Source organism: Aspergillus multicolor (assembly GCF_047715735.1).
Source record: "Aspergillus multicolor strain CBS 133.54 unplaced genomic scaffold BDW74scaffold_40, whole genome shotgun sequence".
Classification (NCBI taxonomy): Eukaryota; Fungi; Ascomycota; class Eurotiomycetes; order Eurotiales; family Aspergillaceae; genus Aspergillus; species Aspergillus multicolor.
The window spans coordinates 159093-173980 of record NW_027395991.1 but is presented as its reverse complement, the minus strand read 5'-3'; the positions used below and the strand labels follow the sequence as shown (position 1 = coordinate 173980).

The 14888-nt window shown below is 51.7% G+C and overlaps 7 protein-coding genes across 7 annotated transcripts; 3 read left to right on the top strand and 4 right to left on the bottom strand.

The window, feature by feature from the left end:
• Positions 1 to 501: 501 nt before the first annotated feature.
• Positions 502 to 2771, top strand: BDW74DRAFT_182974 (Hsp70 family protein; the record flags this gene model as incomplete). The annotated part of the gene is made up of 11 exons (XM_073730386.1): positions 502 to 559; positions 623 to 1197; positions 1253 to 1297; positions 1354 to 1423; positions 1474 to 1729; positions 1785 to 1890; positions 1938 to 2047; positions 2103 to 2117; positions 2166 to 2301; positions 2360 to 2495; positions 2554 to 2771. The coding sequence occupies 11 exons, from the start codon at positions 502 to 504 to the stop codon at positions 2769 to 2771; spliced, it is 1725 nt and encodes a 574-aa protein (XP_073578946.1).
• Positions 2772 to 3428: 657 nt separating this feature from the next.
• On the bottom strand, positions 3429 to 4325 carry BDW74DRAFT_182973 (F-box protein; the record flags this gene model as incomplete). Its single annotated transcript, XM_073730385.1, has 1 exon — positions 3429 to 4325. One exon carries the CDS (start codon positions 4323 to 4325, stop codon positions 3429 to 3431), a length of 897 nt encoding a protein of 298 aa, XP_073578945.1.
• A 375-nt stretch (positions 4326 to 4700) lies between these two features.
• BDW74DRAFT_188617 (transcription factor domain-containing protein) lies at positions 4701 to 6919 on the bottom strand (the record flags this gene model as incomplete). The annotated part of the gene is made up of 6 exons (XM_073731772.1): positions 4701 to 5137; positions 5210 to 5505; positions 5571 to 5677; positions 5746 to 6679; positions 6734 to 6788; positions 6838 to 6919. 6 exons carry the CDS (start codon positions 6917 to 6919, stop codon positions 4701 to 4703), a joined length of 1911 nt encoding a protein of 636 aa, XP_073578944.1.
• A 264-nt stretch (positions 6920 to 7183) lies between these two features.
• BDW74DRAFT_170980 (cytochrome P450) lies at positions 7184 to 8948 on the bottom strand (the record flags this gene model as incomplete). Its single annotated transcript, XM_073727242.1, has 4 exons — positions 7184 to 7372; positions 7443 to 8221; positions 8291 to 8491; positions 8567 to 8948. The coding sequence occupies 4 exons, from the start codon at positions 8946 to 8948 to the stop codon at positions 7184 to 7186; spliced, it is 1551 nt and encodes a 516-aa protein (XP_073578943.1).
• A 266-nt stretch (positions 8949 to 9214) lies between these two features.
• BDW74DRAFT_162296 (uncharacterized protein) lies at positions 9215 to 10231 on the bottom strand. Its single transcript, XM_073725924.1, has 2 exons — positions 10047 to 10231; positions 9215 to 9974 (listed from the first exon to the last, which is right to left on the bottom strand). Exons 1-2 carry the CDS (start codon positions 10104 to 10106, stop codon positions 9468 to 9470), a joined length of 567 nt encoding a protein of 188 aa, XP_073578942.1. The 5' UTR covers positions 10107 to 10231; the 3' UTR covers positions 9215 to 9467.
• A 410-nt stretch (positions 10232 to 10641) lies between these two features.
• BDW74DRAFT_103128 (SDR family oxidoreductase) lies at positions 10642 to 12126 on the top strand. Its single transcript, XM_073721552.1, has 7 exons — positions 10642 to 10759; positions 10820 to 11078; positions 11149 to 11312; positions 11366 to 11565; positions 11618 to 11768; positions 11829 to 12053; positions 12113 to 12126. Exons 1-6 carry the CDS (start codon positions 10705 to 10707, stop codon positions 11942 to 11944), a joined length of 945 nt encoding a protein of 314 aa, XP_073578941.1. The 5' UTR covers positions 10642 to 10704; the 3' UTR covers positions 11945 to 12053; positions 12113 to 12126.
• Positions 12127 to 12960: 834 nt separating this feature from the next.
• Positions 12961 to 13734, top strand: BDW74DRAFT_182969 (uncharacterized protein; the record flags this gene model as incomplete). Its single annotated transcript, XM_073730384.1, has 1 exon — positions 12961 to 13734. One exon carries the CDS (start codon positions 12961 to 12963, stop codon positions 13732 to 13734), a length of 774 nt encoding a protein of 257 aa, XP_073578940.1.
• Between the last annotated feature and the right edge of the window lie 1154 nt (positions 13735 to 14888).

Sequence of the window (14888 nt, the reverse complement as noted above, 5' to 3'; positions counted from 1 at the left end):
ACCATCATCGTGTAGGTTAAACGTGAAGGTACGGCAATGTCAAGAAGGGTTATCTCTGAGAACGTAAGCAGGAGAGAGGGCGAGGGTGTGCAAAGAAGGATAGAAAGATGAGGAAGAGAGCGGACGCTGTAGGCGGAGACTCTGTAAACGAAGAAGTGACTCAAGTTGAAAGGGAGATAAGGCTTCTGGAAACAACTTGGAAGACGTTTGCTTTGAGCCAGAGGTGATGCCAAACTAAGGTAAGAAAGAGAAGAGGCAAGGAAAGGAACATGAGCCCTTGCTTTCTACTCTCACTTGCGATTCTGTTACTTCTTCATCCATTTTCCTCTTCCATTCTTGTTATATATTATCTTCCGTTACGCTTTCCCCTCTTTTCTCTCTACAAGCAACCGCCTTCCGACCTCTCTACCTTTACAACGTCGGCAGCTTCTCTATATCCAACTCAAATCGCGGTTACGCCAAAGTGTATCACCGTTCCTTCCCCAGGTACCCCAGTTCAAGATGACTGACAGAGACCATAAAATTGTCGTGGGTGTTGACTACGGCACAACCTTTACCGGTATGTCATCTACAAGTTGAATGTGCGAGAAGACTTACTTACACACATACCTGCTTCGCATAGGCGCGAGCTTCGTTGGCACTCAGAGCAAAGGACTCAATGACGTTCACCTTATCACGTCCTGGCCTGGATCCTCCAAGTCCTACGGCACTAATCTCAAAACTCCTTCCCGAATAATGTACGATGGCGCCGGCAACTGCCGCTGGGGCTATCAAGTCAAGCCAGGCGTGCAATCATACTCGTGGACCAAGTTACTGCTCGACAGAGGAAGCCGACTCACCAACTATGATGCAGCTCTTGAGAACGCAACGGCGCCGGGAATGTTTGACTTGCCAGAAGACAAAGATGAGGTCGAAGTGGCTGGTGATTTTCTCTCCGGTGTCTACAACCATATCCTTACTTGTATCGCCAAACGAATCACCGAAGAAGCGCTCAACAGGATCCAACTGGAGTTTTGGTTTACCGTTCCGGCTATCTGGTCTGACCAGGCAAAACATGCCACGCTCAAGGCTGCTCGGCGCGCGGGTTTCGGCTCTCGCAGAGGGAACGTTGAGGACACTATCTGCTTGATCCCGGAACCCGAGGCTGCGGCTATCGCGGTGCTCAAAAGGTCAACCGAAGTTGGGTTGCCAGTGAAGGTATGCCTCCTCCCTTTCTCATAGTTCCAGCCCTGATGATTCATTCTTGTTGTAGCCCGAAGATGGAGTGCTTGTGTGCGATTGCGGTGGCGGAACGGTGGTGAGTGCCCAATTACGTGGTACTAAAGCATAAGGCTACTGCTAACGGCAGGTTAGGATATTACGACCTACCTCGTTAAAGAAGTAAGGCCCATCCTCAGATTCGAAGAGCTTTGCACGGGCTATGGTAAGCTGACCTACGTCGTAAACGCTTTTTCAGTTTGCTGACCGCGACAGGAGCAAAATGTGGCTCGACCGCGATAGATCGAGAGTTTTACGGTCTTATGCGCCGAAAATTCGGCAAAGCGTTCACCGATTTGTCACGCATCAAGACTGCCCCTGGCAGCCACTTTATGAACCAGTTCGAGAGAATCAAGCGTGACTTTGGGCATGACTCTGAGAACACAACGTACGACTTGCCTCTTAGAATGGGAACTACCACCGCAGACCCTGCATACTTCAGGGCGGACGAAGGTCAGGTAGTAATTTCAGAGTGAGTTAAACCACGATGGCCATGTGACTCTATTTACATCATTGACAGTCCACAGTCAGGATCTTCGAGGCCTTTTTGATCCGGTTGTCAAAAAGATCCTGGAGTTGATTCGTCAACAAATCAACGACGCCAATCTTCAAGCGGGCCGTAACGCCATCAACGTAGACCTTCACTTTCCATGTTGGCTTCCAGGTGCTGACAAGACCAGAGAATCATCCTTGTTGGGGGCTTTGGAGACTCGGAATACTTACGACTTGCAGTCCGAAATGCATTCGATCCAGCAACAACAGGGATTGCACTCACCGTGCCTCAAAATTCGTGAGTAATCATAGAAGGTCATAGAAAGCAAGAACTGACCACTGTACATCGGCAGACAACCTGCCATCGTGTAGGGAGCCGCACTAAGAGGTCTAGAAGGTCTTCAAGCCACCAATAGGCGATGCCGCCGCCACTATGGGGTTGAAGTCTCGAAACCATTCAGAGAAGGGATTGATAAGGAGGCAGACGCCTTCATCCACAACTATCACGGCCTAAAGTATGCTAACGGGTACATGGCATGGACTGTTCCCAAGGTACTTCTCATTCTGTCGAAGACTTTCAAGTTGTTTAAAGCTCTGATTAGAATATTAGGGCACGGTTTTCGCAGACAACTTCTCATGTGATCATGAATTTTTTCAAGTACACGAAGAGGATGATTCATTGGTGTTCAGTGATAGTATTTATTGTTGCGACACTGACGAAGCTCCATCACGGCGAGAGCACGAAGGTAAGACTCCCTTTACAATAGCATATGAGGTGCTGCGTCGCTGACTGAGGCACCTTAGACGTGCGCGAAGTTGGAAAAATCAAGATGGACATGAGAGAAGTGGACATAACCCGGTTTCCCTACAAGGATTATATGGAGAAACGTGCATACTACATCGAGTACCATGATAGAATCATATTTGGCGCCAGAGAGGGCGTCCTGAAGTTCGAATCCCATATGGATGGTCAAGTCATTGGCAAGACCTCTATCAATTACAACAGGGAAACTCGTTGGTGATAACGTTATATACCGAGATACATTCCAGGCCGGGACAATAGGCATGTCAAGAAGATGATCATTTACCTTCTTTGGTTATATCATTTACACGTGGTCGCCTTTCCCCATGAATGGTATGGGAAGCTTGGATCAGGCGCGAGAGAAACGCTTCCTTGATTGCATTGACAAAGGGTCGAACACGCACAGGAAAATTGGCGACTTCTTTTTAGAAATTTAGTAGATGGGGATTTTCTTGCATTGGTCACAGACAAGCTTTGGATCTTGCATAGACGCCCGTCCCGTTAGTATTGACCTGCTATGTTTCGAGCCATAAAGTCATTTTTAAATCTAGCAACGCAACGCACTTTTGAGTGAAGCACCATGATGTCTTCTATTCCATAAGACTAGAGTCATTTTCCTTGCCTAAAAAGAGTAAATCGCTTCTTCCCTCGACGTTTCCAATCTCTTTGTAGGGCCCACTCCCTTGCCGCAGGAATCTCAGCCCATCGCGCTTTCCCAATTGTTGAAGTCAGCCTTTTTTTTTCCCCCATCGTGCCGCGCCCCCTGTCCTCCTCAAAACCAAGCACAAAAACAATTCCCCCTCCCCTCCAAAAGCATCCCGAGATGATGCACTTGATGAGAAGCTTGCATCGCAGTTGCCACGTTCTTTCCAAGCCTTTATCCAATGAACAGGTGCGCATTGCCACCCAATTGCCCAACGTACTGCGCTGCCGGATCACAAACACACTCCGACACTTCCTGTTTGGTCTTGACCTCCTTGACCTCTTTACCATTCAGGCGGATCTCAAACAGCAGGGTGAGTGCCCGCTGGGTACCACCTCTATCCTTCTCATCCCATCGCTCAACAACCGGGTCCTGGACGACCCTGGCTCCGAGTCCCATCAAGAAATTTGCCATCTTTTCATGTCCATGGCGCTTTACTTTCTCCTGCAATGAGTCTCGTGGCCAGGTGAAGCGGTTATCGTAGAGGGTGGAAACCGTGCTGGCCGGACTCTGAACCTTGGAGTTCACCCGTTTCAGTCGAACGTATGTACCCCAGGAACGGTAGTAACCGGGGCATCCGAGAGATACTTGGTCCAACTGACCTCGCTTCATCAGCGTCTTCTGCACCGGCGTCAGCTGACTCTGCCACCCTACTGTCGCCATGCAGACGTAAATTGTCGTGTCGATACCAGCCGTCTCGAAGATCTGGAAAAGGATGTACTCGACGGCAGATTCATGCCCGAAGTCCAGCGCAAGCATGAGGGCCTTGGTGACAGGCTTGACGTTGGACTTGAGTCTGAGCTTCTCGGGCGCAGTGAGGTCTGCGTACATCTTGATCTTAGCAAGCAGGGAGACGCTTCCCTTTTTCGCGGCCAGTTCAAATATGCTCATTTTGCCAATCCTAGGCTGTGATGCACTTTTGTCGAGGTCCGGCTCGAGGATGGCGTTGAGGACGGAGTTTGTTTGGAGCAGCGCGCTGATGTCGCGAGGGTCGAGGAAGAACGTAATCATGTAGATGAGCTCGACAGGGAGAGAGGTGAGGGTGCAGCTGTGTGCTACGGAAGCGGACATGGTGAGGTTATATGATGGAGAGAGCGACCGTTCGAAGGCTCATGTGAACCCTTTGACGAGGAGAACAGAGGTAAGACGCAGGGATTAGAGTAGGAGGACAGACCGACGCAAACCGGGCGAGAGCGCTAGGTATGGATGACTGTAGATATATGAAAAGTGGTCGATTGGCGTGTTAAGATGAGTGAGAGAAAGGACGAGGTGAAATGGAAGGTCAAAAGAACCTCGGAAGCGAGAGAGATGAGAAGGCTTTCGACAAGTATGACATGGAGCCAACAAAGTGAGAACCGCACTCGATCTGTGGTTTCTGATGCGATTTGATCTAGCTGTGTTATGTCTGCGACATCTGGATCTTCAATCTCACCTCTTTCTAAACACCTACACCCTCGCCCCCAGACTCATTCGTCGATACTCCATGATCAACCCATTGACATCCATCATATCCGTGTGGTCATACCGCACCTTCGTCTCTATCCTCGTTCTGTCGGTGCCCTTCAGCACCCCGTCTCTCCCAACCTCGATGTCGCCCTCTCCTTTCCTGCCGTCCTCATCGACTGCATCGGCATCGGCACGGATCCCCTCAATGACGATCTTCGCCAGCTGCCAGAACTCAGATGCATAGCTGATAAATCCGCCCTCGACGTCCTTCCACAACGTACTCGGTTCATCAGACACGTAGCGGCGCGGGTCCTCCGCTTCATCATATCTATGTTTCTCCCAAATCCGACGCCAGTGGTCCAGTCCCGTCTTGATGGGAAGCAGGGTCGAGTGGAAGATAAGCGAGTTCTGCAGATGGAAGGTCAGGGAGTGCAAGCCTGCCGATACCACATTAGCGTGCTTACGCAATACAACAGGGTGACCCGGACAAGGAAGACGGGGATACATACACTGCACGGCGGTAAACAGATTTAGCCCGCCTATTCCTGCATACTCGTCGACAACTTCCGGCTTCAGCTCACCCTGGCATATACCTTTAACAAGCGCAGCGATCGACATATGGCGCCGCCAGAAAACCGAATAACCCCACTTCTCCAGCGAGGCAAAACACTCTTCTGCGGACTGTGCTTGGAAACAAGCTTCCGGACACGCAACTTCCATCCTTAGCTCGGAGACGACCATCCGCGGTGGCGAGTTGTGGAATATGGTCAGCGCAGCGTCGAAGAGGAAAATATACGTTGTCGTTCTGGGTGTAGCATCAATACGGGTACTGCTTGACTTTAGGAAGAGGCATAAATCGGGAAATCGTACCTGACCGATGCCTCCTCAACGGCGAACTGACGCCACCATGTCTCTGAGGGACTATCCACGTCGAGGGTGCGATGCGAGGCATTTACGAGGCCGAAGTTTCGAGCAAGCTGCAATCATGCTCTACTTGTGAGTAATCCCTGTTACTTCTAGAGTTTTTGAGGGAAAGGCCGCTTACCATCACCATAGTAGCATGCCTATACCGCCGTACCCTGGCCTTGGCCTCGGTCGACCCCTCCCGCTTCTGCAACGAGCATACAAGATAAGCAGCCTGCATAATTTCTAGCCTTCTCTTCTTCTCCTCGAGAGAGTACCTCTGAGTGCTGGGGCTTGCATTGGCTATCTCCTCGGAAAAGGACAAATCACTAAACGTCAACTCCTCAACGCAATCAAGCCACGCCCTCGCCATCTGCGGGTCGTCCGGATGTGGTGAAAGACAGGCGCCGATTAATAGCATAACGCAGAGCAAAGCTGCCGGTGCAACGTGCGGGTCAAAGGAGGCACGGTGTACGAACGGACAGTTGGGATACCACAGAGCCCAAAAGTACTCCAAGAAGCGGGTGATGTTGGCGGCTGAGAAGAACGAGTGGCAGAGGCATTCAATGTTGGCAGTCCAGGTGAGGTTCACAATGTTCTCCTTTGCTTTACCGGTGATGATGGTCTGGAAATGGTGTGCTATCTCGAAAGTCCGTGCTGTTAGGGGGTCGATTTCGTCCGAGCCGACATGGAGCAGTGACGGCTTGACAATTTGGCCAACAGTCCGCTCATGCCGCAGGATCAGGTTCTGCCGATATCTCAGAACATTGGGCGCGAGGAATGTGCCCATGCCATTTTCGCTGGTAAAATGAGCGAGGAAGTCTAGTCTTTCTGCCGAGATGATACGGTCGGGCTTTGTTCGTGTCGAATACAACCAATCAAGGGCCGTGAAATCGGACGGGTCCAGCATATCCCTCACAAACTCGCCCTCGGCCTCGAACTCATTCCAAGCAGTTTCGCTGGAGCCAGTTGACTCTTGGATGGTTCTTGACGCTCGTGCGACGTCCTGAGAGACATCATATTGCTTTTTGCTCGGTGGCGCTCTACACGTCTTCTCGTGGCGGGTCTTCACGTCTCTGTCCAGTCAAATGAGCGCTAGCAGGGTGAAACCGGGATGCTGCAGGTCTTACCGACGGGTAAACGACCGATGACACAAGTTACACTCGTACGGTCTTGTATTTTCATCTGTGCAACGTCAACTGGCTTGAAGTCTGCAGAGAGACTTAGCACGCACGAGATCTGAGATGGCGACGGAGATGCTCCGATCGGGTAAAGCGGGTTAGGCATAGATCGCACTGCCATTTGGAATGCGACATTTTAGAAAGGGGGTCGGACCGCTGAGTTGGAGGCTGGAGGCTGATGGGATGAAGACCGAAGATGAAGAATGCGGGGTGTGCGGGGGAAGCCGAAGACGGTGCCGAGTCCCGGTTCTATCTATACACTGGCCAAGTCTACAAAGGTATCCGGCTGAGATGCACGTGGTCGAGTCACACATGGCTATTCGTACAATGCCATCTTCGTTTCGTCTCTCGCCTCACCGTCGCTACCATACGATATATACACACGCCTCTGCTCTCCAATCAGGCCTTTCTTTCCCTCCGCCTTACCTTAACCTCAAAATCCGTCGGTTTGACGAACCAGTGATTCTCTGTCCTCCATCCCCCCCTCTCAGTCGTGAACTCAAACTCGCGCAGAATCCTTGGAATGAGCTTCGACATCTCGAGGATGGAGATGTGCTTCCCCAAGCACGTGCGCGACCCGAGACCGAACTACACCCAGCCGAAACAAGCATATTAGCACTTCCCTTCCACACAAGGAAACAGTGAGAACGTGACATACCGGCATATACATCTCATTCATAACCCTCGCCTTCTCCGGATCCAGGCCACTCTCCGCCTCAATCCACCTCTCGGGCCTAAAGAGGTGTGGCTCCTCAAAAACGCCCTCATCATAATGCGCCACCCAAGCATTAACACCGACCACCGCACCAGCAGGAAAGAACCGCCCCGCAATTTCCGCGCCCCCCTCAGGAACAACCCGCCAAAAAGGTAAGCCTGTTGCACTGTGCATACGCAGCGCCTCCTTCATGACAGCCTGGAAATACGGCATGTCCTGGCTTTCCTTGAAGGTGACACGCTCACTGCACCTTCCCTGCTCCGTGGCCTCGTCAATCTCACGCTGCAGTTTGGTAAGAACATCTGGGTTGCGCAGGAGATGGTACATAATGCCGCTCAGACTTATTGCCGTGGTGTCAGACCCCGCGATGACATTGCTTAGCCCCATCATGAAAACATGGTAGTCCGTCACCTTCTCAGGGTCTTTGTCGCGGGCGAGAAGCATTTTTTCCAGGAATGTCTGCGGTGCGTTTCCGGCCTCAATGTCGCTATGTTTCTTCTTATTCTCGTTGGCTGTTTGCTGTGTGCTGTATCTTGCGATCTTCTCCGTCACGTACCTCATTATGTACGCGCGGCCGCCGGCGCCAGACCAGGAGAAGTGACTCAGGGGTCCGAAGAGTGTACTGTGCCACTCGTGATAGATCCCGATGAGCGAGCTATAAGTCATGAGGTTCTGAAGGGCTGCAATCGTGCCGTCGATGTCGGTGCCTTTATCCAGGAACCCTGCCGCCATCCATCAGCATCAGCCCACATACCGCACGTGTGAGAGAGATTATCAGGGGTGGTGCGTACCGAAGCGCTCCCCATACGTAATCTGCCCAATGACATCAAACGCATAGAACTGGAACCACGTGCCCAGATTGAAGGTCGTATTGGTGTCCGCGAACTCAGACAGGCGGGCCATGAAGAGATCCGCGGACGAATCAACGAAAGCCTCGTAGTGCACGAGCGAGCTCATGGAGTAGAGGGCTGCGAAGCGCTTCCTTGTCTCGCCTGTCACCATCACATCAGCACCTTACTTTACCAACCCAAGCACAGGAACAAAAATCGTAAACAAGGCGAACCCACCATGCCGTTTCACATCCCTATCCGGAAACAGCGTCCACCGATCAGGATCCGGATGTTTCCACCCCTCATACCAAGCCGATTTCTTGAATCTCGAAGCTGGTCCGTAAACCGTCTTAATAGCCGCGCGGTGGCTCACATCGATACTATAGTGATCGGGCGCGATACGCACGACGGGCCCGTATTCTCTGTGGAGGGCGATATTATCTTTTTCGAAACTGCCGTTCCAGAGCCGGTGGAAATACCAGAGACGTGTGAAGCGTGTTAGGAGCGGGCCTGGGATTGAGAGGAGGGAGCGCTGCGTGTAGGTTTTGTGGAGAAGGGAGATGAGGGTGTGCGTTAGGAGGAGGAGGGGTGGGAGGACGAAGAAAATTAGGAGGTGCATCTTGCAGATTGAGATGGATGAGTTGAGCTGGATGGGTATCGTGATTGATGATCGTGCCTGATGTTTATAAGGGTAGGGAATTTGGAGAGCTTGGGGTAAAAGACCGGAGTAAGCGGGTGCAGATCGACCCCACCCCCACCGCCACTGCGGGGATCAGCAGGCTAGAGAACATAAGCATTCCTGTACCACAGACTACAGTACGGAGTAGGTAGAAGGTACATCGGAATGTGGACGCATATTGGCCGTTAAGTCTTGGTACTACGGAGTACAATGAAGCTAATTGTGATTATTCTAGAGAGTAGACCAATAACACCATATCCATATTGAGGTCGTAATAGAGTACAAAGGAACATAATCATAAGACTAGGAATATGCTGAGTAGAGTGGGCGCATCAGACAGCATTACTCCGTGAGAGGGAGCCAATAGAGGGGATCATGTCCATTCCACATAGACATTCCATCGGGGAATCAACTCAGTATCAACCCTAGGGCCGAAAATAGCAATCCAACCATAACCCCTCAAGCCCTCCGATCCCCCCAAAGCCCAACAATCCCCATCGACAGCGCAACACCCGCAAACACCGCCCTAACGCTCTGCATCCTCTGCTCAGCCTCCATCTCGCGCCGGACAACCTCCCCATTAACGCCCTCCTCCGCCTCAACAACAACAAGATCCTCCTCCTTCTTGACACTCTTCCCATTCTTCCCAAAGAGACCAGCATACCCCATATCCCTGACAACGGCACAAGCCCACGCCCTAACGCCCTGCTGACGATTAAACCAAAAGTCCACGCCGTACGAGCCGAGCGTCGAGAACGCCGCCATCCACACCAGATACGGGTGTTTGCGGTGGCGCGGGGAGACGGCGTATGCGAAAAGCAGGCACAAGTTGGATATGTTTGTCAGGCGCAGGCCGTGCTTGCGGGTCAGGCGCTTTACTTCGGAGAGGGATTTGGACGCCGACGTTGAGGTTGAGAGGTGCGTGAGCGAGGGGATTGTGATTGTTGCGGCGGAGTAGGAGAGGCCCTGCAAGAGAAAAAAACGAGTGTTAGCGGGATGGGGATGAAAGATGTTGGGATGGTTTGGGTTGAGGCGTACGGTCAACAGGCCGAGCGAGATGGTCCCGATGAACTTGGTGACGGTGATCGGGCACGCCATGGCGGTGGTGTTGGGGGGCCCAGCAGCTATCAATTGTTTTTTTTTTTTTCGGTAGAATGATATATTTGGCTTGTGTGGATGATGGCAGTCGCAGTTGCAGTCGCGATGGATGGATGGTGTGGCAGAGAACGGTGCCTGACCTGAGTTGGAGCGATGGAAAATGTTTGGTGACGTCGCGATGGCCTGATGCGCGCCTGAGGCATAGAGTAACTGGCGAATCAGCAGAGCGGATTTGTCAAGACAAAGGCGGGCTTGTGTACAGCAGGGCAAAGGGAGTGGTCTACTGTATGTTGAAAAATGGGTTGATTGAGAATATCATTCTATGATTACAGCATGATATTACGAAGTTTGAAGGTACTTGGGCCATCGAACCTTCCTCCATACTATGTTATGTCGACTATTGTGCACCATTTTTATGCAAGCTTATGCACCCCACTGATAAGCAGCGCTAACCAGATTCAGCACATCCGAGGCTCCGATAACCGCGGCTGACAGACACCGGGGAGGGCGAGCTTCAACCATCTTACGCCTCTCTCCCTGACCCTCCTTTATACACACTCCTAATCCCACTACAGCTTCAGTCACCACCACCGCAAAAATGCCCCTCGAAAAATCCTCCTACCTAAGCAACACCTGGAAAGACAACCTTTTCAGTTCGCCCCCCCTCTCCCCGCACACCTCCAACTTTATTGGCTACGTACTAACAACCCCAGGCAACAAAGTAATCTTCTGCACCGGCGGTGCAGGCACAATCTGCAGCGCGCAAGTCCGCGCGCTCGTACACCTCGGCGCAAACGCTTGCATCGTCGGCCGGAACGTCGAGAAGACGGAGCAGGTCGCAGCGGACATTGCGACGGCGCGGGACGGCGCAAAGGTGCTAGGCATTGGCGCGGTGGACGTGCGCTCGCTGGAGAGTCTGCAAGGGGCTGTTGAGCGTTGCGTCAGCGAGCTGGGCGGGATTGATTATGTGATGTATGGACGTCCTGTTTGCAGAAAGCGAACGCTGCGCTGGCTGGCAGGACTGACTGGCTGACGTTTGCAGTGCCGGTGCGGCGGGGAACTTCCTGGCCTCGATTAATCAGATCTCCGTCAATGCGTTCAAGTCTGTGATGGAGATCGATGTGCAGGGGTCGTATAATACGCTCAAGGCGACGATCCCGCATTTGATTGAGTCTGCGAAGAAGCATAGGATTGACTCGGAGACATGTACGTCGCGCTGCCTTCTCCTGGATTTTCCAGCTCAAGCTGATGTCGTGCAGTAAAGCCTTCTCCACTTGGAACTGGCGGCCGTATTATCTTCGTTAGCGCGACGCTCCACTACACTGGCACACCCTTCCAAGCACACGTCTCCGTGGCGAAAGCGGGTATTGACGCGCTGTCGAATTCGGTCGCTCTTGAGTTCGGGCCGCTGGGCGTGACGTCGAATGTTATTGCGCCGGGGCCGATTGAGTCGACGGAGGTATGTCATTATCTTCTATCATCTATGTGCTAGATGCTAAATCCACCGCTAGGGCCTGGACCGCCTCGTCCCCAGCGACAAACTCGCAAAGGTCAAGCAGTCACAACCCCTTGGGCGGTTTGGCTCCGTTCGCGATATTGCCGATGCCACTGTATACCTATTCGCTGACACGGGCAGCTACGTGACCGGTCAAACCTTAGTTGGTGAGTTACCCATATCTACTACAGCTCTAAATGAATATCCTAGTTAATGCCATGATACAGTGGACGGCGCAAACTGGCGCATCTCCTCCGGCATCGGGTCTTCCGACTACCCCGATTTCCTTCTTTCAGGGGATACGTTCGACAACGTCAAGGGGAAGAAGAAGGCAAAGCTGTGATACGGTAAATTTGACCGCAGCTTGTTAGATTAAATTCAATCCAATTCAATCCAAGTTCCTTAACCCAATAAAGCCAAGATGTCGCCCCAGCTATGCAGGTGCTCTCCAAGTAAGCCAGAACATGAATCCCGAGCCGTCAATGCCTTGAATACAAGCCAACCCAAGCAGAATAGCAATGAGACACAGCTTCCAAGCCTCTTGATCATTCTCAATCCTTCATCTTGAGCACGTCAATCCCTCTATCCCTCGCTTGCTTCCATCTAAGTGTATCCCACTGGTTCGACATTAAAACCACCCCTAGTTCGATGGAGGTGGTTCTAGCGAACCTTCGCGGCGATTGTCTCCAGTGCCTGGTTTCATGTCCAAAGCAAGCGGCCTGGGTAAGCCTTAGCGGACTCGGAAGAGGTCACCGGGCTGTTAGATGGAAGCGAAGCTTGGTGAAACGAACAACGGTGTACTAGGTATGAAGGCGAAGCTCGATTAAGCTAACCGCGCCCCTGAGATGTTGGTTAGCGGTTTCATATACAACATATGTTGTTCTACTTCTCAGACGATTCAATAATAATAAGACAGGAAGGCGTTCTCTACAACGAATCTTGGAAGGCCCTAAGCTGGCTTTGTGTCTTTAATCTTTATTCGGACATGCTATGTGCCATTACAATGAGAATAATGGATCTCGTATAAAGTCATTGTATAGAACCGTTGTCTCCATGTCAACTTCGCACCGTGATAACCAAGACCTTGTCTCAATACCATGTCCGCCTTACCTATCCATCCATTGCCCATTATGGTACTCAGAACAAGTCCATAAATACAAACACAATCCCATCCATTTCCACACTTCCAGAACCTACCGACTGTGTCCAGAACAGGTCCAGTCCGTTTACACAGCAAACATTACCTTATTCGCCGTATAAACAACGTCAACTTCTACACCAACTCCCCATTCTATACACCATACAACATCCAACACCCACCGAAACCATACCCCGAAATCTCATCTCTACATCTTCACAATGCCCCTCTCAGACTTCAAACTCCGCGACACTTGGCACGCCAGCGCCCAAGGCCACGCCATACCAGACTTCGTTCTGAAGGGTGGAAAGGGCGGACGGTTTGACCCAATCCTCGCCCATCGCTACGCCCTAACATCCGCAACAATGAGCACCGCAAAACTCCTCCTCCACGAAACGCCCCGGCTTCTCGCACAGTTCCGCGCGACGAGAGCCGTACCGAGGGGCCAGCGCGTAGCATACAATAAATTCCTGGTGACGACGCTGCGGAGTGTGGAGGGGTTCGTGGAGCGGGAACTGCAGGCTAGGCAGCGGAACAGCAACAGGAACAGCAGGAATGTGGGCGGGTCCTCGGGAACAGGGTTTACGGTATCAACCGCCGAGCGCGACGACGTCTTTACCCGATACGCGGCGTTTCTGAATTTCGTGGAGGTGCAGGGGGGGCGGAGGTTTAGTTTGCTTGGGATTGGGTCTGGGGAGTCGATTGTGCGGTCGGGGAGGAGGGAACCCGAGGAAGAGGTTGAAGGCGAAGATGAGAGCGAAGAGGGCAAAGTGTCCCTGACGCTATCACCGGCAGAGCGAGAGAAGGTGTTTCGGGCGCAGCGGCGGATGTACAAGAAGAGTTTTGAGCTGGATGGGAGTGAGGATGGGAGCGATGATTATAGTGATGGTGATTGGGATGTGGATAGAGAAATGGAAGTGAATAGGACTGGAAATGAACTGCAGCAAGATAAGGACGTGAAGGCGCTGACCGAGTCTACGTGGAGGTATGGGTAATGGTGATGTGGTAGGGCTTGTCTGAGGGAGAGGTGCGCAGGATATATTTTGGCGTTTGGATACCTTCGCTTCAAATAGTCGGTCACTACCCAGTCCAATCGATCATTGATTTGCTTTCCGTTCTTTTCCTTTTGCCTTCTTGTACAAACGGTCTTTACTTCATCTTCATTTAGCATCTGCTTATCGCCGCTGCGTTGCTTCCCCTCACCCTCGTCGGAGTTAGGGCAAAACTCGACTTGGCCCTACCTCCCTACTCAGCCTAGCCCTATCTAACTCTCGCAGGTATACCTGACTCTTGACTGTGCAAAAAAGCATTCCCCGACATCGAAATCAATTCCCTTGCAAATCATAGTCTTGAATTCCAGTTATCTATTTTTACTCTACCCAGCACTCGCTTTACACCCTCTCACTCCATGCCGCCCCATGCATCCTAATCCTCCTACGGGTACCAACAAAACAGAAAACAGTACAGTATGGAAAATAAGATACACGAATCGGTACCATCCCACGACGCAGCAAGCATCTATCTATCTTAGGTAGTCAGCTCCCATCCGAGCTTGACTTGACGTGACTATATCCCCAATTTTCTCATCCTATCCAAGCATCCGGTCTATCTGGTCAAAAAACAAAACCCAGCACCAAGCACCAGCACAAGATACTATACTACAATACACATTCCAACCCATCCAAACAACTACTACCAGACCAAAGCAGACGCATTGCCGTAGATACATAGACATCATCAGACGTAACATCCTCCCACCTGCTTCCCCACCTCCCTCTAGACTGCGATATCTAGAGAAGCATAGCACAATAGCCCTAGCCTCAACATACAGTACAGAAAACGTAAAAGAGCACTGAACATCCGAAACACACACCCCCCGCAACAAAGGGACTTATTGTCCGCAACAAAGCGCAACAACAAAGGGCAAGCCGCAAAGGCGTTTCACGAGACAAAGCGGCCCATTATGCGCACAAAGAAAGTCCCAGGTAACGCCCGCAGTCTGGTCTCGTGCACGGGCTGGACTGGGGAGCATATTTAGGGCGGGCGATTCCCCAGCCCCTGGTCGGGTTGAAAACCAAAACGGAAACCAAAACCACTCGGACTTGCTGCGGCGAAAGCAAAAACTGAACGAAACAAAACGAACAACCAG